A 26136-nucleotide genomic window follows, 5' to 3' on the forward strand; every position below is an offset into this window, starting at 1 on the left:
ACACCGAAAGCGGCGAGAGCGTCAAAGTAGCCGAAAGTCATTCATATTCAATGTGAGCTAGCGGCAATTAGCAGCGAGGAGCAGCGCAGCACGTCTTCGCCAGTGTGGGCATCGAAAAGAGTTAAAATCAAGTCCACTTTATGGTAATGTGCTATGACCCGGTTCGGCGGCAAGCAATCAGAATGTAGAAGTCCATCACTTAAGATGAGTCCAGAGAACACAGTGTTGTGAACTCCGACCACACTTGTTCCCAAGTATTTACAATGTTTTCTTACAGGGACATGCATTAAAAAAAAAGTTACTGGCGAGTTACTGAACTGTTAATTTTTTTTTCTTTAAAAAAAGCGAATCTCATGCAAGAGTACAAAACTGTATTGGATAAGTGGAACAAAGCCACACCACGCACAACAACTTGATCTTTCATTGTTAAATGTATTTAATAAAAAGTGTGCAACATTTTCACGCTAGAAAGCATGTTTTATGTGGAAATGTAACTGATTTGCTGATATGCTGCAACAGCTCCTTTAAATAAAGATCAATGTAGCGAATTTTAACGCTCTCACTGGTGGAGCTGTGAAGGCAGACAGCGTTGTCACCAGGGTCACCAGAGCGAACTTTGATGCTCTCATTGCCTTCGGTGTGAACGCACAGTAACTAGGATACCCGGAGGAAACCTACAAGAACATGGGGAGAACATGCAAACTCCACAAATTTCATATAAGGATATTGTTATTTTAACCCAAAAGGAAAAAAGAAAATGTTCAAAACCTTGGTATATTTCCTGCGAAAACCTACCAATATCACTCCAACTATAAAATATCATTAAAAGCATATATTTGTGAATCAGGTTAAGGTACAGTAATGACAATCGCTGATTGCTTAAAAATCATTTCTTGTAATTAAAAAAAAAACAGGCTGTAGCTTTAAAGAAAACATACAGTAAACGAGAAACACTTACAGTTTTTTGCGCTGTTCGAAAGAATTGAGCCACATCACGGACCATAGTACCAAAGCCATCGTAAATCTTAACATATGGCCTCACCCAGGAAGGAAGCTGATTACGGGCATCTGTGCTTTTAAACCTGGATAATAAACCCAGAACATTAAAGGGCTAGTTCAGTCAAAAATGAAAATTCTGTTATGAATTACTCATGTCGTTGCAATCCCCCGAGACCTTCATTTATCTTCAAAACACAAATTAAACAGAGAGCTTTCCAATTCGCCACAGACGGATAGAAGTTGAGAGAAGGAACCAAAAAAATTGTCAAAACATTCCATTTGGCTTCAGTGGCTCAACAGTAATCATGCGAAGCTCCAAGAACAATTTTGCGCACCAAAAATCTGTCAATATGACTATGTTCGCCTATATAATCTCTTCCATATCAGGTTGTCAGAGTTCATGTTTCTATGAATAATATGACATACTGCCGTAAGAGTAAACGCAATACACATGTGGCAAACACACAACCCTGACTTGACACAGGAAACACTGGTAAAGAACACTGGTGGAGTTTCGTATGATTACAATTGAACCATCGAAGTTACCTGGAATGTTTTGACAATGTTGTTGGTCCCTTTTCTGGACTTCTCGTGACCGTTTCTGTCTATGGAGGCTCTTGGATTTCTTCTAAAATAAGTTAATTTGTGTTCTGAAGATGAATCAATGAATGTCTCATGGGATTGAAATGACATGAGGGTGAGTAATTAATAGCTAATCCTTTAATATGGATGTACTTGCTCTACAGTCGAACTGGGAATTGCTGTAGCTATTACCTGTGATCACAGAGAAAGATGGCTCCATAGTCTTCTCTGTGACGGATCACTCTGCCAATGGCTTGATTCACAGCTCGAGAGGCCTGCTGTCTGTACCATTCCTGGCCAGTCAGATACTGAACAACAAGACATACCATATAAGAACACATACATTGAATACCTCAAACATAAACAGTTTACTGCAGGCTTTCTTTACACCTTGAATATATGCACACATTTTGATTACTTTCAAAAGTTACAAATTTATTTCAATTCAGATATTCAAAACAAGTTCATTGTAAAGAAAGGCATTCAATGAAGTTATATGTTTAAAGCATTTTAATAAATAGGTGGATGAATAATTACCAGAGTTAGGTGTAACTCCTTCCACAGTAACGTGTTACTCTATTCTAATTACATTTTTAGGAACACAGTAATGTAACGATTTACATTTAGATTTGTGTAATTTGATTACAGTTACTAAAGTCAGTGTAATTGTGTTACTTATGTTACAAATATGTATTTTAGAAAACAATATTTGCTTCTTTTTAAATCATGTTTTCGGCTGGAATGTCAGTTTTGCAAGCTGAAAAGAGATAACGAGAGTGGTTGCTTCTTCAAGTGGAAATGCAGACATTTCATTGAGCGTAAAAACAAAAGCATTACTGTGAACTGCAGTCTATGACTCTAAAGAACTTTCAACTGCTTTCAACTTGACCAGCAACTTTTTTAAGCACTTAAACAGAAAGCATTCTAGGACAATACTTGTTGCCACAGGGGCCCAACTCAGCCTAAACAGGCTAAATTGAATTTTTGTGCAGGATCGGGAGTGAAGGTATCTTCTGAAAATGTGAAGAGAAGTGTAGCTGCTTATGGGGCCGTTTACATATTGAGTCTTTTGCACACGCAAGTTGTTATTTTCAATGAAGGCATGCAACTTGCGTGCATATTGGGAGGGATGCGCATGTGGCACGCATGTGGCACGCAAGTAGCGCGACACGCACACGTATTGCAGATTTCATGTATTTAACCTTTGAGCATTTACGGTTTGTCTCCACAAACACAGACATAGTAAGCTGTGTTTTTCCTACTATCAATATCAATGGTTACAATTATCCAGTTTTGTTAAAAATGTCTTCTTTTGTGTTCAAAAGAACAAAAAAAAAAAACATAAACAGGTTTGTAACAAATGAAGATTAAGCAAATGATAAGTGAATTTTAAGTTTTTGGCGAACTATCTCTTTAAATCTTTTGAATTTGTCAATAAGCTGTGTTAAAAAAATTGTTATGTTATTCAGTGAATATTAAATTACTGAAAACGTTTATATTTAATACATTTTAAAAGTAACTTCAAAGTAATAAGCAATCTGATTACTTTTTACCAGGGCTTAATTTGAGCCAGAACAAGCCGGATCCAGATCGGGCACCTCTGAAATCTGATCCGACCTCATTTTACCAATCCCCCTCCTTCATGCACACCCACCTCACCCCGCTCCTCAGTTTCTTCCGCGACTCCTCAACCCGCTTCACTTTCATCCGCCAACTTCACTTTCACCCCCCACCCTCTTCACTTCAGTCCACGGCACATCTTCCACCTCTGATAACATGCCGTATCCTTTACCCCAATCTGTTCCTGGACCTTGCAATTTACAAATTAAGCACTGCTTTTTACAACAACTAATTAGTAATGTAATCAAATTACAATTTAGTAACTTGTAATCTACTACTTTAAGTAACTTATAGCCAACACTGATAATTACTAAATCTGTCAACTAGTGCTTAAAAAATTGGCAAGGTTTTAGATGTTTTTTTAATGGCTATAAAGGTTTTGTGTCAAGGCTACATTTACTTGACCACAGATACAGTAAACACTATTACAAATGAAACATTTATTTGTGTGACAGTAAAAGTATAATTCCCAAATGCCATTACTTCAAATCCATCAGAAATCATCCCATTATGCGGACTTGGAGATCACAAAACATTTATTCTTATTATCAGTGTTACCTTTACTCCGCTAATTTTATTCCTGCACATTTCGTCCAGATACTGCATTTTTAGCACCACTCTGGGGTCCATCCTGGGGGGAAAGGGAAGTCCAGTGATAACAACCCCTCGACCGTATGTGTCAGCAAAATCCAATCCTTCACTTGCCTAGGAGAACGATGAAAAAATAAAAAAGTGATAATATTACTGATGGTTAATAATAAATATTTATTGCATTAAATATTTATTGTCTTACCTTTCCTCTACACACAGCAAAAAAGCTGCCTCCACTAGAGTTTGGGTCATCCACCTTGCCATAATAGCCATCAATCACCTGAAGAAAAAAAAATCTATATGTATACATGTACAGTGCACCGCATAAATGAGTCAACCCCTTTATAAAAAAGAATATTTGTATCCATTTCACAATGAATATAGACATTATATTTTGATATATTTAAACAAAACAGTTTTATTAAGAAGATATATTTGTTAAAATAAGAGATTGGTCACGGAACATCATTAGAAATAAAAAAATAATCCTTTTTTTTTTTTAAACTTCCCAAGTTCTGCAGGTTGCAATGTCCCAAATTTTGATTGCCAATCTTAAGCCAATTGTAAAGGTTTGTTTTGGTTTGAAATTTCCCCAACCAATCGCAGATTTATTTATTTATTATTAAATAAATAACCCAATGTTTTTTAGAGTGTAGCTATCTTGGTATTTCCAGCATTTTATGTTTCCAGTATTGCTAGCACTGCGACCCGAAATATTTGGAGCTTCCTTACCTGGGTCCAGTATGCTTGGGTCATTACTATTAGGTGCTAAAGGCGAATCAGTGAGACTTTGTTGTTTTTGTGAAGGACAAATTACAAATTTATCCATTTTTTGGTCAGCCAGGAGATAAAATGAACTGCTAATTTTTTTTTTTCAAATATGATGTGACCCCCACAGAGCTCACTGCAGCCTTCTTGTGGGCTGGGACCCCCCTGTTGGGAACCGCTACTCTACTGCACGCATTATGATAAATCTATAAAAAAAATATTTGACTGTTTTTCCTTTCTTAGAATGGCTTAACTTGAAGTGCAGTAAAAACATTTTTTGGGAAATTGTTTTTAAAGTACTTTATGATATGTTGCCATATGGCAACAACGTAAATATATTGCACATTCCACTGTTGGACCAATAGTTGAGTTAAAAATATTTGGTGCTTTGTTGGGTTATTTTGAACCTTTATTGGGTTATTTATTAATAACTCAATCAGTTGGGTTAAATGTTTGGCGCGTTGTTGGGTTATTTTTAGCCTTTGTTGGGTTATTTATATAAAACCAGTTGGGTTAAAAAAAATTAATTTCAACAGTCAACTGATTTAACTGACAGAATAGCCGTATTAATATGCGTACGTAATGTTGTTTTTACGTTGTAAAGTTTATTTTAGCTTTGACGCAATAAAATTGTTATTTTTATCAAATTACCTTTCCGTGTGGTGTTTTTTAGATTCGTTTCACCAGCACTTTTAATTTGATGATACAAACACGCGCTTCATAGCCGATCTATATACAGATAAAAGCATTTTCTCTACCTCCGTGTTCATTTCTACAATTTTTTTCAGAGGAAATGATATATGACACATATTTGAGATATTAGTGGTTAAGCCACTTATTGGCAAAATAACCCCACAAATTAGTTATTTTTGCAACCCAAATTGTTGGGTTAACCTTAACAACTCAATGGATTGGGGTAAAATAAATAATAAATGGTCTGTCACTAAAAGTGAGGGGGACGTAACCTGTGTACACTGTGTCTGAGTATATATATGCATGATGTTTAAATAACAGACAGCAGAAGAAGTTACCTCTGTAAAAGTGCCTTTACCCCTCGGCTCTACAAACATGGGTTTCACACTTTCAATGCGATCTGCATGTCCTTTTGCCTGGGAGAATGAAAGGAATTGTTAGATGTTGATAAATGGTTGTTGTTGAAGTTGGCAAATGATAAACAACACAATCAAAAATTGTATTTATTTTAAACTTAAAGGGGACCTATTCCGTCCTACAAAATGTAAATAAGTCTCTGATGTCTCTAGAGTGTGCATGTGAAGTTTCAGTTAAAACACCACACAAATAATGTTTTATAACTCTTTGAAACTGCCCCTTTTAGGCTTTGATCCAAATTATGGCATTTTGGTGACTGTCGCTTTAAATTCAAATGAGACTGTGTTCTTTTAAAAAGAACGCGGAGCTACAATTGACTGCATAGTGGCAGATTCAAAACAAGACTAACGTTCTATGCTAATGAGGAGGAGATCATCGCTAATGGGCAGGGCTTTCCCCCTCTGATGGCACGTACAAAGGGAGAATGTCAATCAAAATGTTTCTGAAGAAATCAAGTGTGATTCTTAACAATTTAATTAATACATTTGTACCATTAGCAGCTGGTTATATTTACTGGACTGTTGCCATAACTAAATTTAAACCTCTTATAATTGTGATTTTTGCATAATAGGTCCCCTTTAAAAAGGGAAACCTAGATGTGCTTGTGTTTGTCTATCATTTTATCATAAGCTTAGCAATTATGAATAACATGACTTTTTATTATTTATTTTAATCAATTTAATTTATATAATAATTAATTTGCTTTGGCGAAAAAGAAAACAAAATACAGAAAGAAAAACAAATTAATACAATAAATATATATCATAAAGATAAAAGTAACTACAGGATTAGGACTGTAAGAGTATTACAACTGAAAAAAAAAAATTACATTCTCATCAGAGGATGAAACTGAAAAACCGAGAAACAGAATTCTATGTGCGCTCAGAAAATAATTCAAGATTTCAATGCAAAAATTAAACATTTTGTTGGAATAAGAATGAGTTTATCAGAATCTTAAACAAAGATGCCCAAACTAGGGCCATGGTAACCTTTGATTTGGCCCACCAACCCATCTGAGAAGACAGGGAGAATGATGGGGATGGTTTAAGTATTGTTATTTTAAATTTAATGTAACCTTTTATTTGTTTGTTTTATTGTTAAGCTACAAAAAGCTAACTAAAATTAAATGTTTCAATTTAAATGCTGTAGTTTAGTTTAAAATGTACATACTGTCACCTGGCGAACAGAGGACAATGGAGAGACTTCAAGGCTAATCAAGTCAGATTCTGCTTGACAAGTGTATTGAACTCCACTGTGTTATGGAAGTAATTATGTTTTTATTGCAATAAGTAATTATTAAAAAGTAATACTGCATTAGTTAATACGATTCAAAGTGTTGTTTACTATTTATTTTTAAATATTATGAAATAAATTAGGAAATTACCCATGGCAACTTTAATGAAAAATATTTTGGTATATTTATCTTTGGCCCACAGCACTCAATGATATTCAGTTTTTTGCCCTTCATACGAAATAGTTTGTGCACCCCTGCTCTTGTTGTTCTTCAATAGATCAAAACCCCAGCTCTTTTTCTATAGGTGATTGATCTACACGTTTCTCATAGTGAACTATAATTGTAATGTGTTCATGCAGAAACACACACTCACCCTCCAGAACTCCAGAGTTTTATCCATAACTGGGTATGAGGGGAAGAACACTAGCAGCCCATGAGGGACCACCCGTGACAGATTTACTGCAAACCCAATAATAAGAGCATCATCCAACTGTTAATCATACTGATCCTCAAATTTTCACTGAAAAAAGTATCTCTTACCGAGAGTGTTTCCCATGGACGACATGTTTTCAGGAACAAACCTTTAAAATCCAAAGAACTATGTTTACATACACACTAAACCAAAGCTTTTCAAACAAACCTGTAAAAAAACTTTAGAAAAATTTGTAAAAAAAAAAAATTGAGGACAATGGTCAATTTAAATGTACATGAAGATGAAAAAAGACATTTATTTAAAGGTGAACTGTGAACATTTAAAAGTTTGGATTTTTTTTTTATTAAAGTCTTTTAAGTCAATAAATGCCACATTTATTGAATCAAAAATACAGTAAAAGCATTTAAATTATTCTATTTCACTACAAAAATCTAGAAATCTATTTGATCACATTTTAAAATTGTATTTATACCTGTAGGGTCCTTTGATGTTTGGGATCAAAACTTAAAAATTTAAGTCATAAAAGGGAATTTGCTGTATAGCATGGAAAGTCACATAATATTGTACAAATGTAATTGTAATTTCTAAATTGTAGACATTTCCTGATTTTAATTAATTATACATGCTTTTAGACATTGAAACAGTGTCGAAAAAATTTTCATTAATTTATTTTCTTTTCAGCTTAGTCCCTTTATTAATCTGGGGTCGCCACAGCGGAATGAACTGCCAACTTATCCAGCATATGTTTAGCCCTTCCAGCTGCCACCCATCACTGGGAAACACACATGCACACTCAATCACACACATACACTAGGCCAGTTTAGTTTATCCAATTCACCTATAGTGCATGTCTTTGGACTTGTGGGGGAAACCGGAGCACCCGGAGGAAACCCACATGAACACGTGGAGAACATGCAAACGCCACACAAAAATGCCAACTGACCCAGCTGGGGCTCGAATCAGCCACCTTCTTGCTGTGAGGGAACATTGCTACCCACTGCACCACCACGCTGCCCGTCGCAAAAATTTAATTCAGAAAAAAAGTTTCATTCAGCCTTATTCCCGTGCGAAAAAAAACATTTTTTATCAGCCATTATTCTATTCTTTATAATCACATGATCATTAAGAAATTATTTTAATTTCTGTTTTGTTGCTGAACTTATTCCTTTTTCATCTCTTCATCTAAAATATTTTCCCACTTGGTATTTTGCTGATTCTTTTTTATTTTCAGCATTCATTAAGAAACAAATTTCAAAAATGCAGCTTTTAATGTCCGGAAGTTGCTGCCTGAGAATTTTATTTCTGTATGTTGATGTACTTCCAAATGAAACTGAAATTGCGCATCATTCCCTCATAGCGAACTAATGGTAAGAGGGGTGTGGTTAAAAATATTGTTGTCAAACTGACATCAACAGAAGCACGCGAAAGCAAATGGCTGCATATTGACCTAAAATTACCAAAACAAGTAGATTTATTCAGTGAATTAACTTGCACGGATTAATTGTTGCACTAGCAAAATAAACATTGTAAATTTAGGGTTTAATGGTAATAGAAATTACTAATAAAAAAATTATAATGTGTTTATATGGAGCTAATAATATGCCAAAACTATCTGAATTTGAATTGTGTTAATTTGAATTATTGATAACTGGCAATTTAATAAATCTGAATTTTTATATGCCGCTGAAAAATTTTTTAATTTCTTAATTTGAATTTGGTCATTTGAATTTGAATTTCATAACTTGAATATTGAACATCAGAATTTTAAGACAACTGAATTTTTCAAGACTGAATTTTTTATAGACGTATTTTTAAACTTCAGATTTTTTGTGTTCTGAATTCACAGACTGCAGATATTTAGTTTGTAAAAATACAGTTTCAAGTTTTCAAGATGAAGAAATTCAGAACATCAATTTCAATATTCTCAAATTCAAAACCTGGTGTATCCTGGAGTTTACTGGTGTATGTGAGCCTCAGGAGGACACAATACTTCTGCAAACTGACTATCGGGGGTTCAGCTATTTTAAGTAGTTTGTGTAATAAATATACATGCTTCAGTGCACCAAATTCATATATTTAATTTAATTACATCTCATTGGTTAATCAATTTATTAACATTTTCAGTGTTTTGAGAGAAAAATAGCTGATTCTGACCTAAACTGTAACCTCTGATGGGTTATTTCAGCAGACACAGGGCTCTTACACCTTTACCAAAGTCAAATTTAAGGACTTTAAGCTCTTTCCAGGTGCATTTTCAAACTGTCCCAGCATTTTACAACTGTAGTAAATGACATATTTGCATGCACACACTTCTTCATCAAATTATATAAGATGATATTTGTTACAATATTCTATAATACAGCAGAGCATAATTGTAATTCAAACTTAATATCAACACTGAAATTCTGCCTCTTTTAAATATCATCTATTCACATCTAAGATGTCATATTTAACCTTACGTTTATATTTATTTGAATGATCAGATTTTTCCATATATTTAAAAATCTTATATTATTTTTGGCTAAAGCACATTAAAACCAAAATATCCAATAAGTGGCGCCAAATCTCTATCTTGGTCACTGAATTGTTCATTCAGATTCGATGGAATCGGCTCATTTATAAATGAATTAAGTGACACACTATGAATGACTCGCTCAGAGATTTATTGTTAACCTCTTTTGTTAAGTGCTTAAAACTTTTTTGTTTTAAATGGTAACAACATAAGAGGAATTAAAACGTCTATATTATAGTGAATAGAGTACAGGGAAAGACACGTGATGAGTTTTCAACATAATGTTTGTTTTATGTGACCAAAACCGAAAGAAGCCTTCCCTATACTTAAATCTAAAATACATAGGAGTTCAATTTTACATTAGGCTATATGTAGATAAAAAACATTTATTTTTACCAATTTCCAAACTTCCATTGGAAATTTCCACCCCCAAACCCCCCACCCTCATAATTTGCACCCTGCAATTCGTCCATGATTATGAATCAAGCAGAGGTGAGTGATTCTTCGTTTGACTTTTCAATGATCATCTACTGATTTTCTGGTTTTGAATATTAGGATATTGAATTTGATGTTCTGAATTTTCTCATCTTGAATATTTTAAACTGTAATTATACAAACTGGATATCTGTAGTCTATGAATTCAGACGACGAAACAATCTGAAGTTTGAAAATACGTCTATAAAAAATTCAGTCTTGAAAAAGTCTTAAATTTCAGATGTTCAATATTCAAGTTATGAAATTCAAATTCAAATTAGGACATTAAAATTAAGAAATTCTAATTCAAATTAAGAAATTTGAATTCAAAATTTTTACAGCAATTCAGATTTATTAAATGACAATTATTAATAATTCAAAATAAAACCATTTAAATTCAGATTGTTTTGAAATATTATTAGCTCCATGTGTTTACCTTTATTTTCCATCCATCAACGCATTCTTGCTGAATTAAATTAGAACTTTCTTTCAAAAACGTAACCCAGAGCACTTTTAGGAAAACACTGACCTCCTGTCAAAAGCCGTGCTCAGCTGAACTCCATCTGGACCTTTTTCAATGATACTGACGAAGATCTGATCACGCTGGATGACATGAGGGTTCTCCAGGGATACTGGGAAAGGGCTGCAAAAAACGAGCAGAGAATTAGCATCCAGTCCACACGCAACTCATAAAAGCTGAGTGGGGACAGCTGGAGGAGAGGAGCACGGACATTTGCATTTCACAGGTGAAGGATGAGAGCGGCGAGAGGGTTCCGCTGGTCAGAATGATGCAGCGAACTTCCTGACGGAGCAACTCCTGCATGCTGAAGCCCGGAGAAAAACACCAGTAGCTCAGCACGTTCCCTTGAAAACATACACATGCCATTTAAATCTTTTATACAGCTTCAGCATACATGTTTAATGCGCAAGATTTCAGAAATTCGGTATTCACATGCATTCAAGGGCTGAATGAAATTGGAAAAACATATTTTGTTGGGATATGAATGGCTTGAATAAATCCATTTGGAATTAATTCATTCATTTAGACTGACTGGGATGATTTTGTAGGAGAGTGAATGATGCATAAAATATAACAAAGATATTACAAGCATAGATAAACGCAAGAGTAAAGATAAAACTGTAATATACAGTAATTTATGGTTTTCAGAGGGAGTCTAACAGTATTTAGGTTTAGAAATTTAATAATTAAATGTAAAATAACACTGTATAGTCTTCACTGTATGTAAAATTGAATGAAATAAATCCAATTACAATTTCCTGTGCCTGAATAATTTAAAGGGGTGGTCCAGAGTGTAATTTTAAGGCTTGGTTGTGTTATAAAATGCAAAGCAACGTGTGCTCATGCTTCATTTGTGAAAATACTTACTTTGATTATATACTGCTACTCAGCTAACATTAAAACGACTGTCATATTTCCTAGTTCCTCCGTAACGCCCGCCCTCAAGAGGCTCTGATTGGTCAGCTAACATAATATGCTGTGATTCGTGGATCAGCTCTACAACCCCAGGAAAAGTGCCACATGCCTTTAAGCATGTGCTTTTGCGCTGTGTAACCAGTCAGAGTAGCTGTAAGCCATAACAGTTTGTGCCTGAATCAGACAGAAAAATAAAGAGCACACAGCTGAGCCTCACACCTGCTCTCTAAAATAAAATCTGACAAGTGTCTTTCACATATATTTGCAATAAGCACATGCAAGTAATATGAAACGTTCTCATATCTTTTTCAAGTTTGTTATTCGAGATGTAGAACACAAGGAAACCGGCCGCATAGAGAGAGACACTGCAGCGCTGGTGAAGATTGTGGGTGTTTACAGGGGGTTGACAGATAAATATGAATTTGTAGCTCAATTGTTAACGGTGTCAAACAGCATTTCCCATTGTTAACATCCTTGTTTACGTTCTCGCTACAATATACCATTAACGCTAGGAACTATGCATGTAATAGATAAATTTTAACAAATAAAACTACTTACAGGTTGTGGCTCACAATCCACAGCTTCGTCTATTATGGTTGGAGGAGTTTTTAGCTGAATCCAGCACTGAACTGGGAGAGATTCTGGAAGCTATCCATTGTCAGATGCTAGCTATATATTCTTTACAATTCTCTGGAACATAATTAAAATTAAATTGTAAGCACTTTTCTCTGTGTCATGTCTGTTGGAAGCCCAAATTCAGAAACAGAGCAAGCTCTGTGGAAATAGCAGCGTTTGGACGTTATTTTAGCTTTCTCTGTTACATTAAAGCACTACAGCGCTTCTGGCCACGCCCTGTCACCGCACGTGGTGTATGCACAGGGTGAATGCACATGATGAATGAACGTGCCGTAAGTGTTTGTAATCTCACTTGCCGGATTTTTTTTTTTTTTTTGTAGTCCCCAAACTTTGTTTGCTGTAGGCTTTGCTAAGCTAACTCAATGACTCCCTTTGAGTTGAACTTTTAGCAATTACATTCAGAGATGTTGTTTATGTTCCCACTGCTACATTACACATCAACTTTAAAACATGAAATCTTAGTGGACCACCACTTTAAAGTCTCTTGAAATGCTCACAAAGCAACAGGCCTTAAAAACACATGCAAACAATTAAACTTTCACTTCATTTAGTTTAACTCTGCAGTGACTCCACAAATCGCATGTGTTCTGAACTGTGATCAACTTGAATCCTATCATATAAACTCAACATTGCACATTCTGCTATGTGATTATTGCGGATGGGCACATTGTAATATTTAGTGAAACCATATATTGTGCAGCCCTAATTCCAGGCAAGCAACACTGATTACATTGAAACAATTATATACATTATGAAAACTTTGAAAACTAAAAGTCTTTCAGTTACACAGTTTTCAAAGTACGGAAAACTATGCTCCAGAACATGTGCTCAAGTTAAGAGAAGCTTCCATATAAAAACATTTTAGAAGTTTCACACCTTGTTTCTTCGTTGAAGAGGAAGCCCAAACATCTGTGATCTGCTTCTTCTTGAAGTTGCTGTTGTCTGGATGAATGTGAACCTGATTTGAGACAGAGTCAGAAATCTAATTCTAACTAAATGATAAAATAAAAACAATTTCTTAAAAATGTGAATACTCGGAGTTTGGCCTGACAAACATTTTATGTAACATTATAATAACATTATTCGCATATTTGGAGTTTATAAGGTTTTACATTTCTGAAGTAAAACTTGTTCAAGGCTGTTTATTTAATTTAAAAAAATGAAGTACAAAAATAAAGATTATTCATAATATATATTTATTAAATATTATTTATTAACCTGATCCTTTATTTATTAAATTTATTATTTTATTTTATTTTGATAGCAAAGCTAAATATTTAACCCCTGTTTTTCCAGTCCAATGTCATTTGATCATTTACAAATCTTTCCATTATGCTATCGTGATGCTCAAAAAAACATTTTATTGTTATTTTAATTACTATTATTATTATAAAAACAGTGCTGCCTAATATTTAACTTTTTTACAACTTTGTTAATAAATAGAAAGTTTAAAAATGTGAAATAAAAATATGTAATCATTTTTAATACGTTTGACCAATTTAATAAATACTTGCAGAATAAAATCTCAAAATCCTAATTTTAAAAAGTTTATAATTAAATAAATAAAATAACTTTTTGCATGCCACAGATGTGTGTTTTTGGATCTAGAAAATAGCTGCATAAACTAGGAACCACTGTTGTATTATCAAATTACATTTTCACTTACACCACCTGAATCTGATAGATTTAGACAACTACATGTAACAACATACCAATGAAGACTTGATGAACATGAAAAATCAAACCTTGAACTCCTTCAAACTATTTCCAGTCTGTGATTTCGTGCTGCCCTCTGCAGGTTCAGCCACAAACACCAACTAATCCAGAATAAACCAACAAGAAACATATCAAAAATACAGATGAACAGAGAAAATAGTCAAATCTTTAACAAAAAATGTCTGACCTGGATTATATCTGCCACTTTCTGAAGTCCGCTAGTGTTCAAAAAGACACCAGGTCCTGAAAAGAAAAATTAGAATCAAAATAAAAGTCATACCTGACTCTTGATACCTCAACAAGGAAGCAACAGCCTGTGCTAAAATCCCTGCCTTTTGTTAAAAACGTTTAAAAACTCGAACGCGTTTCAACAAATTTAATTTTCTCTAATACTCTTCTAACATGGGGAGACATTAAAAAGTACTTTAAAATTCCAGCTAATATCACTTCACCCCGTGATAATATATGTGCTAATATCACCCCGATTTCCCAGTATCTTTGCAAAATATTGGTCTTTTAAATTGGTCCAAATGAGGGATTCTAAATTATCGTGCCTCTTTACATGTAGGACACTTAAATCTTTCCAAGAAATTTCAAACCAATATAATATACCACAATCCAATTTTTTTTAATACCTTCAGCTGCGTCATTTCAATAAATCTTAGTCCGATAAAGGTAAACTGAGATTTCAACTTGCAGCTATAGACCAAATTGTTACAAGCAGTTTTTCCAAGAAACTAATATCCAAAAGCTCTGTCTAACTCATGTACTTCTTCGTTTGAAAGTTTGAAATGTGTGTGGGGAAAATATTTAGGCCACAAAATTGAAGATACAGATTGGTCTGAAATACAAAACAATTTGTTTTCTAAATGTACTTCACTGAATGTTCATGACCTCAATTATAAATTCATTAACAGAGTTTATCTTACACCCTTATGCCTCAAAAAGAATTACAGAAACACCTCTGATCTTTGTTTTGACTGTAAAAAATGCAAAGGAACATTCACTGTTTCTGTTATTTTGACAAAATCATCTCTTTTTAGACTCCCACACCAAGCATTTGTTTTTAATCTTGGTTTATCTGGCAAAGAAATATATACTTTTATTTTGGTACCCTCCTTTAAAATGCAGCTGTCTCAAGTATGCTATTTCCACTTGAGAAACTCACCCATGACATACATCAAAAGTCCAATGATTTTGGCGGCTATGGACACCTTTTTGGCATTACATTATTCATTTCTCCCGATTTTCTATTCTATGGTGCATATTTAGCTCCTAGCCGGACTGTATTATCCAGTTTCCTTGTATATTTCCTGATTTTTCCAACTGTATAGCTGAGACTGTATTTGTACTGAATGTGCTGATGTATTAAAATAACCAATGATTGATTAAATAAAAGGAACAACTTATAATACAAAAGATAAATACTCACTGCCAGCTAAATATCCTGTGATCTGCTCGATGGCCTCAACAGTCTCTGTTTTAGTTTTAGAGTTCACATTAGCCATTTGAAAAAGCTCAAATATGAAGCTTTAAAAGAGGGAAAGAGAAAGAATTAGTATCTTTAAAAAAGTTATGCCACAAATATATCAAGAAAAGTCACTTTTATGCTCACCTGCCAGGTTTGGTGATTCCTTGATTGTTTGCTGGCATCTCGAAATCATTAATGGCAGTTTCCAGATCCACCAAAATTTCTGTAAGATTATTTATTTAGCTTACTTATTATTTAGTTTACCTTGCTGAAAGAGGAATCCCAAATAACGTAATAAAATATATAGAATTTTTAAAGTGGAACATACGTTTTATTTTTGCAATTGTGGTAATGTCCAGTTTCAAGCCTGTCAAATAATATGAGGTAAAAAAAAAAAGTTTTTTTATTGGGGGTTATATGTAAACAAATATATAAAATGTCCAGTACCCTAAAACGATCTACATTAATAAAACAAATATTTAGGAAATAATGAAAATTTATTCAAATTTTAAGTTAAACAAACCCGAATTGAGTGATTCCACATTAAAGTCTTCAGCAGAATCTGCTTTGCTGATGTCTGAGGCCTGCTCTCTCAGAAGTCGATCCACAGCCTCGATGGCAGAAATCAGGTCGTGAGGTGTGAGGTCAAATGAGGTGGACTCTTCACACATCTTCTCCTGAAAACACAATTAAACAGTTGAAGAAAATCAAGCATATAGAACTGCATTGTTTTATATGATAAATGGCTAAAATAATATAAAGACACTTACGACATTATGAGCTTCATCAAAAATAACCACAGCCCCTTTCAGCTCTATATTGTGTGCTCTTCGACTCTGTGGATCAACAAAAAAACGGAATTTAGAAGTATATCCAAGAAGAATGAATATGAAATAAAACATTATAATGACACTAACACCAAAAGTTTGAAAAGTAGTGTAAAACTTTTTTTATAAAGAAATTAATAGTTTTCTTTCAGCAATGACTCGTTAAATCAGTAACATTTAAAATGGTAAAATAAAATGAATTGTCTATTTTTTTGCATGGTAAATTGCTCTGGTATGTACAGTGTGTTTTCACTGCTGTGTGTGTGTGCACTTGGTTGGGTTAAATGCAGAGCACAAATTCTGAGTATGGGTCAGCAAACTTGGTCAAATGTCATGACTTTCACTTTCAAATTCCACAAAAATGAATGAATAAATGAATGAAGGCAGCATGGGGGCTCAGTGGTTAGCATTGTGACCTCAGAGCAAAAAGGTCACAGGTTTGAGTCCTGGCTGGGCCAGTTGACGTTTCTGTGTGGAGTTTGCAATTTCTCCACATGTTCGCGTGGGTTCCCTTTGGGTGCTCCAGTTTGCCCCACATACCAAAGAACCAATGAACGAACCAACAAACCAACCAACCAACCAGCAAACCAACCAATGAACAAACCAACAAACAAACCAACGAACAAACCAATGAACGAATCTACGAACGAACCAACAAACGAACCAATGAACCAGCAAATGAACAAATCAATAAACCAACGAATGAACAACCAACCAACGAACCAAAGAACGAACCAACTTAAAAAATATACAACATATAATAGATTGACAGTACAACTGTTTCCAACATCGGTAAGATATATGGATGCACTCATGTATCACAATTGAATAAATTTAAAGCCATAAGCATATCAGCAATAATATGAATACAGTTTATAGCGATGATTATTTAATTGCAAGAAAGAAATCAGCTGCATGCCATTTGATTAATCCAATGTTCTTCTCGGAGGAAAAAATTAAATAAAATCTGTACAAAATATCAGACCAGAGTCTAATACGCACAAAATGTCAGATGTTTGATGGGAAAGCAGCTGGTGTGTGCTATCCTCAACCACTGGGACTAAACCTTTAGTTAGTTTGAGCTAAAAACATCTTGGACAATGAAAGTAACCAACTGCTTTTTAGTGTTTTTCAGTAAAATTAAACAATTTACATATAAAAACAGCACTGGATTTATTTGTTAAGTTTATTAATTAAACATATTTCATTATATGTCATATTAAAGTTACTGTTGTTAAAAGAAATACCAAACAGCATTAAAAAAAAAATCACCTTTAAAGACTTTTGTTATATATTAATTTCATCTTAACTTGTGCCTCTCTTTAAGAGCCCATATTATGGGTTTTTGAAAATGCCCTTCCATGTAGTGTGTAACACAGCTCTAAGTTAAGTGAAATGTCCAGCTAAGGCTTAAATCTGTAAGTGTACAGTGTTTAAAACTATTGATTCATCTATAAAAGAGTCGACTCATAGTGCTTCAAACGAGTCGTCTTGATAACGAGTCATTAGGTGTTTCGTGATGATGCGGCTACGAAACACAAGTATTTGTGCGCGCAAACCCGGGAGATTTGAAACCCGCGGCCCCGCCCACTAACAGAAAAAAAGTCACATACACACACAAACACACAGACAGACACCGGTCGAATGAAGTCACGCTGTGCAGATGGATATTATTGACAGTCTCCCCAAAGATGAAACATCAGCAATATAGCCCAGCCTTGAGCAGATCGAGTGCTTCTGGAAATTACATGCTTACAAAGAAGACTTCATCGGTTTGTTAAAGGAAGGATCAGTAAAGACTGTCAGAACATGGATCAGTGCATCATGAATCAGTTTTTTCCTCCATTTCACAAGTGTAAGTACATACGATTAAAACTGTTGCCTTGTTTACTCTAGCTTGCACATGATGTATTTAGTTGTGTTTTGTTACTTGTAACCGCGTGTGCTGTATCAGGTTAACTCTTGTTTTCTCCTATCGCGTGTAAAGCCACGTTGAAAACGCGACGCGTGCCACTTTGTTTACGGATCGTCAGCTTTTCCTACACACATGCAACGGTCAAGTTTCAAAATAGGTGTCTAAATTGCACCCTGCAAGCTGAACTGGCGCTCTAGGCGTGTGTGTCGTGTCCTCGGGGAGAAGTGTAATGTGTGTGTCTCCTCTGAGGAGGGTCGTGTGTGTGTGTGTGTGTGTGTGTGTGTGTGTGTGCGTGTGTGTGTGTGTGTGTGTGTGTGTGTGTGTGTGTCCTCTTAGGAGAGTAATGTGTGTGTGTGTCTCCTCTGAGCAGGGTAACGCTCTAGGCAAAGTATGATCACGCCGCCCTCAACCCGATAGTGAAAACGAAAGGGACCCTTTAGTAAAGTGAGAAATTCACGGTTGAAATTGAAGGGGGGGAGGTATTCGCGGACATAACTGAGGACGCGGGTGGTGAGGGAGGTGTCGCCGACACCGTCAGTATTTTCTAGTCCATCGTCTGTATTTACATTCACCTACTGGCAGCCAAATTCCACTATGAAGCGTGTATGCACTGTGTCTACTTTTATATTGGTGATTAGCTGCTGGGCATTTCACTCTGTCTCGTGCTGAAGCCTGTCAGTGTTGTCGACCAATCGCAGCAGGCTGTCATCGGTCCAATCAGCGCAAATTAGCTTCGCGCTGAGGACGGGTTTGGGAACAAATGAATCGCTGAACGAATCATATGGGAGTCGCTGGGATAATTAGGTAAAAATAAATGCAGATTATAAGACCATGAAAGTGTTTTTTGACCTTGCATGCATATTAGACTGCTGTTGGAGACCCTTACAACCTAAATATGACCCTATTTCATGTATAATATGGGCTCTTTAAAATATTACAAAGCTGAATGTTAAACAGATCCAATCCATTGTCAGTAAAAGTAATTTAATTTAAAAAGGTAGTACCATACAGTACTGCAATTGACCAACATCTTTTTCAAATCAGTATTGCTACAGATATTAGAAGTGTCATGTGACACCATCTAAAAATGTGTCTAAATTACATTTAGTAATGTAAGTAAATTCAAATATAAAAGTCATTGTAATTGCATTACCATTTTACAATATTTTACATTATACCATTTTCAATCAAATAAATGTAGTCTTCAAAAAATCCAAACCTAACCACTTTTCGTACACTTCTAAAGTGATGATATGAGTATAAAAATGTCTCACCTTTGGGTCAAGCAGGTAGTTGTAGGGCATGAAGATGACATCAGCGTGTTGTTTGAGCGAGCGTGACAGGTAATATGGACAAACTCTATAGGAACAAACAGTCAAATAAATGACACCATTTACTCTCTTAAAGAAAACATTGGAATAGGAATGCTACACCACCAGATTGAAGAATTGTTTAAATGCCACTATTTCTTTCAATTTCTTTTCATTCATTTAATTATGGCCATAAAACAGCATGCAGCATGTCACCTTTGCTTTTTGCCTGTTTTACAAGATCCTCCACATCCAGAATAGAATTCACAATCTCCTTGTCAGTGCTTTTCTCTAAAATTGAACAACAAGTAAAAACATTGTGAAAACAATCCTATTTAGTAGTAGATTCATGCATTAACTTTTAGGAAAAATGTCTCAGTGCTCTTCTGAAAGGTCACCAGTGTTAGTCACACACCATCGACATTATTGTAGAAGATACAGGAACGGGATGACACTTTTGCTCTGCACATGTGGACCTTAAAATAAAACATAATGCCTTCGTTATTATGGTGCAGAAATACAACTCTGATATGTGACTCTGGACAACAAAACCAGTCATGATTCTCCTTTTTTATTGAAATTTTTCTATTTGTAAAATCTGGGACCTGAGGGTTAAATAACTAAATACTTTGAAGTTGTTTTTACATTTGTCTGAATGAGGTGCTTAGCAATGCTAATACTAATCAAAATATTTGATCCATTTATAGTAGGAAATTTACAAAACGTCTTCATGAAACATGATCTTTACTTAATATTCTAAATATTTTTGCCTAGTTTTGTGGTCCAGGGTAACATATATCAAGCCTCTGTTGTCAAATATATTCACAGTGGGGTACTAATCATACCTTAATGTGATTACTCTCATGACGCATCACTTCCTGGTTTATGCAAAGCTGCTCTCTAGATCCCAATACACAAATCTTTGGCCTACAATCAAAAACAGTGCTATCAGTTATTAAAAAGCCAGGAATTAACTGAGATGGAAATTTTGGTCAGTGAAAACAACCGATAAATCTTTATATTTGGATAACTTTTAATATAATTAATCCTGAGCCTGATTGAAAAAACAAAAAGCAATACATAGAGTGGAACACTTTTTACAAGAAATTTTTACAAGCTTAACTGCAGTATTAGAAGAAAACGGCAAAAATGTCGACTGAAGTACTCTGTCATTGTCACACCTCCAACATAAATTCTTCTAAAATGTGGGTTTTCTCCAATAAACTTGTTACATCATGTAGCATATATCTAATATGGATCAAACGGCAATAATACTTAATTTATTAGAAAATAATTATTTTCTTAATAATAGTAAAATAAGCATTTATCAAATAACGATTTGGCCACCAATATATCATGCACCAAAAATAGAACTATTAATAGTTTATAAAAGTAAACTATTTAAATGATTTACTATTAATATAAAATATTATTATTTATTTTTGTAAACAATAAATTTACCTAAAAAAAGTCCTTTATAATATTACAAAATTCACTGATAGAAATAATTGTTTCTTATGCATCAAATCATCATATTAGAAAGATGACAATTTAGCTTTGCCATCATATGAATAAATAAAAAAGTTCAATCCAATCAAAAAGAAAACCTCTTTTTAAATTGTAGTAATAATTTACATTGTTAATTTAAAATTTTATTTCCATTTTCTATATGATCATGACTGACTGACTGACAGTACAATATATTTTGAAAATCTTATATTGACTGACCTGTATGATGTATTCTTCAGCTCATTTACAACTTGTGTTAACTGTGAATGGGTCCTGGAGGCATATATGATCTTGGGAATGTCAGTATAATACGCTTGAGAGAGAAAGAAAGAAAGAAAGAAAGAAAGAAAGAAAGAAAGAAAGAAAGAAAGAAAGAAAGAAAGAAAGAAAGAAAGAAAGAAAGAAAGAAAGAAAGAAAGAAAGAAAGAAAGAAAGAAAGAAAGAAAGAAAGAAAGAAAGAAAGAAAGAAAGAAAGAAAGAAAGAAAGAAAGAAAGAAAGAAAAAAGAAAGGAAGCAAGGAAGGAAGCAAGAAAGAAAGAAAGAAAGAAAGAAAGAAAGAAAAAAAATGTGATTTAGCTTATAAATTCATATCATCATTTATCTATGAAAAACAAGATTTTACTAATGATAATAAAAATTCATCAGTGCGGGTCAATACTTGGAGTGTCTCCATCTGTAGCCGCTGTTCCCCATGATGACATTGGTCTGTCTGCAAACAGCTCCACTCCACCCATTCTCTCTGTTATCTTGCGGGCAGAGATGGTGTCTTTGAAGTGGTCTCTCCATGCCAGAGTCGAACACAGAAGACAGAGCGTTTTACCTGTGCCAGTGGGACTTTCAAGGACACCATTGACTTTCTGGAAAAAGTGCAAGGATTTGTCATTATTATTATTAATAAGCAATGAATGAAAGGAACAATGTGACCTTACTGAAGACTTTTAAAATATTGCTGCATTTGATTAAAGTGCTACAGCTTTCGTTTCATACACATTTGGGAACATTTAAAAAATTGCTCTAATGTAAAATGGAATTTGTGCTTAGTCTGTAACCTACTAATGACTTTTCTCCCATATTTAAGCATTTTTTTGCAAAGAATTAAATTTATATTTGTTTTCAGACAACAAAATATCAATGATTTAATTTGGTGGAATATCCTTACTTTTCATTTTACAAAACTTGTTACTCCAACCAACTGTCAATATCCCAAAAAAAGACAATGTCTTTATTTTATATATTTCATACAGTGCTTCCCACAGGTTTGAAATATACTTGCGGTGGTAGCTGGATTGAAACACACTTTTTACCAACAGACAATGGTTACCTACATGTGACAAAATGATTTTTAACAATATTTTTTATTTATTATAATACTGTTTTTCACAGTTTCTTTTCAATGGGTTGAAGTATTTTTTAAAAAGACTTTTTTGTTGAAACAAAAAAACACTATTTGTTTTACTTTATTCTATTCAGGAGCCATGTGTACCTACTGGCTTGTCAGCTTTGTATAAAATATGTAATATAACAAAACATCATCAAATTAAAAAAATATATATACAGCAAATGAAAAATAAATTACATACAGGAATAAAAACAGAAAATATCTCTAAAAAAAGAATATTAATTACAAGAATAAAAAAATGTAGATTATTTAAAAAAGGCAAATGAGTTATCATTTCTAACAGTGTACAAATATTTTGCAGCCAGTTTAGTCTCGTTCTCTCTGAGTGCATCCGGAAAGTATTCATAGCGCTTCACTTTTTCCACATTGTTTTATGTTACAGCCTTATTCCAAAATGGATTAAATTAATTTATTTCCTCAACATTCTACACACAATACCCCATAATGACAATGTGAAAAAATAGTTTTTGAAATTGTTGCAAATTTATTAAAAATAAAAAACCTGAAAAATCACATGTACATAAGTATTCACAGCTTTTGCTCAATACTTTTTTGATGCACCTTTGGCAGCAATTACAGCCTCAAGTCTTTTTGAATATGATGCCACAAGCTTGGCACACCTGTCTTTGGGAATATTTGTCCATTCCTCTTTGCAGTACCTCTCTATCAGCTCTATCAGGTTGGATTGGAAGTGACGGTGTACAGCCATTTTCAGATCTCTCCAGAGATGTTCTATAGGATTTAGGTCTGGCTGGGCCACTCAAGGACATTCACAGAGTTGTTGTAAAGCCACTTAATTGATATTTTGGCAGTGTGCTTTGGGTCATTGTCCTGCTGGAAGATGAACCGTCGGACCTGTCTGAGATCAAGAGCACTCTAAAGCAGGTTTTCATTCAGGATGTCTCTGTATATTGCTGCATTCATCTTTCCTTCTATCCTGACTGGTCTTCCAGTTACGGCTGCTGAAAAACATCCCCACAGCATGATGCTGCCACCACCATGCTTCACTGTAGAGATTGTATTAGCCTGGTGATAAGTGGTGCCTGGCTTTCTCCAAACATAATGCCTGGCATTCACTCCAAAAAGTTCAATTTTAGTCTCATCAGACCAGAGAATTTTGTTTCTTATGGTCTGAGAGTCCTTTAGATGCCTTTTGGCAAATTCCAGGTGGGGAGTGGCTTCCGTCTGGCCACTCTATGTTGTCTTTCTGTAAGGTTCTCCTCTCTCCACAGAAGAATGCTGGAGCTCAGACAGAGTGACCATTGGGTTATTGATCACCTCCCTGACTAAGGCCCTTTTCCCCCGATCACTCAGTTTCGATGGCCGGCCAGCTCTAGGAGTCCTGGTGGTTCCAAACATCTTCCACTAACAGATGATGGAGGCCACTGTGCTCATTGGAACTTCAGAGCAGCAGAAATTTTTCTGTAACCTTCCCCAGCCTTGTGCCTCGAGACAATCCTGTTTCAGAGGTCTACAGACAATTCCTTTGTATTCATGCTTGGTTTGTGCTTTGACATGCACTGTCAACCCTCGGATCTTATATAGACAGGTGTATATATTTCAAATTATGTCCAATAAACTGAATTTACCACAGGTGAACTCCAATTCTGGAGCTGCTAAAACGTATACAATTAACAAAGACTATGGAAATCAAAAACAAAAGCCAACCGACAAACCCCGGACGGACACATCTTTAATTCCCAAAAAGGGGCGTCTCTGTGGGTCTGTTCTCGCGTGCACACACAACAAGAAGTAGGAGATTTCCCATTGGTTATTCGATCGCGGATGTTTGGCTATTGGCACCAAATATACTTGGGCGGCCATTAATATACCTTGGCGGCACCCCAAGTAAAACCTATGTGTGGCACTGTTACAATACCATTAAGGAATAAAACAAGTTTTAAACTTGTACCCAGTTTTGGATGAATTACAAAAAAGTAATTAGTTATTAATTACCTCGTTACAATTGAATTTAAAGGGCACATAGGTTATCCATTTTTCATATTTAATATAAGTCTTATATGTCCTCAGAATGTGTCTATAAAGTTTCAGCTCAAAACACCCATCAGATTATTTATTATAGCTGTTTGAAGTGTCTATATTATAGCTGGAAAAAAGGTTTTGCTGTTTTTTTGTACTGGCCCTTTAAGGCTAGTCCTCCCCGCCCACCGCTTCCACGTGCCTGTCAGCAATCACCGCCCTCGGCTGCCTCAGGAAGCAGATCTCATGTACTGTGTGTGAGAAATACTACAGTAGGAACTTTAACAATCAGTATTTGATGCATTTTTTTGTGGATTTGCAACAATGAGTCACACAATGTCATTACAAAGATCACGCACACACACAGCAAGGACACAAACACATAGCGCAGACACATACACACACACACACACAAACGTAGCGCAGACATACATATACACACACACATAGCTCAGACACGCAGACACACAGAGAGAGAGAGAGAGAGAGAGAGAGAGAGAGAGAGAGAGAGAGAGAGAGAGAGAGAGAGAGAGAGAGAGAGAGAGAGAGAGAGAGAGAGACAGCGTGTTAAGCTTTGCACTCGTTTTGCACGCATACTGTATGTGACATGATACTGGTAATATCCACTGCTGTATGGATATCTCTTATATTAATGTACAAAATAAACCTGATTTAACGTCCATAAACCGGGATTGAAGCGTCTTCCTTTATAATTGTTCTGACATGCGGCTGTGCTGATGAAGTGAATCGCTGTAATTCATTACACACATCCTCCGTTTTAAAACATTTTAAACTTGTAAAGCTCTTTATTACGTTTGATGATGATTGATGACTCTAGTGACCTGAACACACCTTTTATTCCCGGCTGCTTTGCGCTCATCCTCTCTTGATGATATGATTATACACGTGACTACCGGACATGTTAATGCGCGCAGCTGTCAATCAATATTGGTGGGTGGGGGGACCGCACTCCTACGTCAAGTTGCGGTCGATCTGAAAACCGCTCCAATTGGTCCACCGTTTTTATGTTGTTAAATTTGAAAAAAAAAAGCACTGAGTGTGTTTATTTCACCCCAATATGACAGTTCATACACTATACTTACACAAATTTCTGTCCAAACAGCTTGAAAAGTAGATTTTTCACCATAGGTGCCCTTTAAATTTTTCATATTAAATAATTTAATAACTTGACAAAACAGGAAAAAAAATGTATCTCAATGCATATACAATATAAATTCAACTCTTATTTAATTACATTTGTTTTAGTTTAGTTTTGTTTTAAAAAAAAAAACACATACAAAAATATAATTGCTGTTTGTTCAAACTACTTATTTAAGATGAGCTGAAACAACACAATTCTTGAGATTTCTTTGGGACAACTTAATTGTTTTAAGTTCAGTCCACTTACATTTGTTACGTTAACTTAAATGATTTGTGTAGGGACGATATGAAATAACTGTGTGGAATCCTGCAATTTTTACACTGCACATACAATTTTAACAATATATGCTTAAATAACACAAAACATTTCAAATAATGGCACCATATTTAATTCATATATACTCACATAAGACATTTCTTAAGCATGTGCAGTTCTTGGAAACCTTTTGTTGAA

The 26136-nt window shown here is 34.8% G+C and overlaps 1 protein-coding gene across 1 annotated transcript in view; it reads right to left on the reverse strand.

Annotated features, from left to right (window-relative positions):
• The window catches only part of rtel1 (regulator of telomere elongation helicase 1), a 50290-nt gene that overhangs the window by 23247 nt on the left and 907 nt on the right, over positions 1 to 26136 (reverse strand). The window contains 24 exon segments of the mRNA XM_056468431.1: positions 959 to 1082; positions 1774 to 1889; positions 3760 to 3906; positions 3995 to 4072; positions 5592 to 5669; positions 7278 to 7363; positions 7445 to 7485; positions 10853 to 10966; positions 11055 to 11187; positions 13271 to 13352; positions 14140 to 14211; positions 14298 to 14353; positions 15543 to 15640; positions 15726 to 15804; positions 15910 to 15948; positions 16105 to 16258; positions 16352 to 16417; positions 19598 to 19682; positions 19850 to 19871; positions 19874 to 19924; positions 20049 to 20109; positions 20479 to 20560; positions 21362 to 21455; positions 21801 to 21999. Coding sequence (XP_056324406.1) covers positions 959 to 1082; positions 1774 to 1889; positions 3760 to 3906; positions 3995 to 4072; positions 5592 to 5669; positions 7278 to 7363; positions 7445 to 7485; positions 10853 to 10966; positions 11055 to 11187; positions 13271 to 13352; positions 14140 to 14211; positions 14298 to 14353; positions 15543 to 15640; positions 15726 to 15804; positions 15910 to 15948; positions 16105 to 16258; positions 16352 to 16417; positions 19598 to 19682; positions 19850 to 19871; positions 19874 to 19924; positions 20049 to 20109; positions 20479 to 20560; positions 21362 to 21455; positions 21801 to 21999 — 2157 coding nt within the window.

This window comes from Danio aesculapii, chromosome 11, assembly GCF_903798145.1.
Source record: "Danio aesculapii chromosome 11, fDanAes4.1, whole genome shotgun sequence".
NCBI lineage: Eukaryota > Metazoa > Chordata > Actinopteri > Cypriniformes > Danionidae > Danio > Danio aesculapii.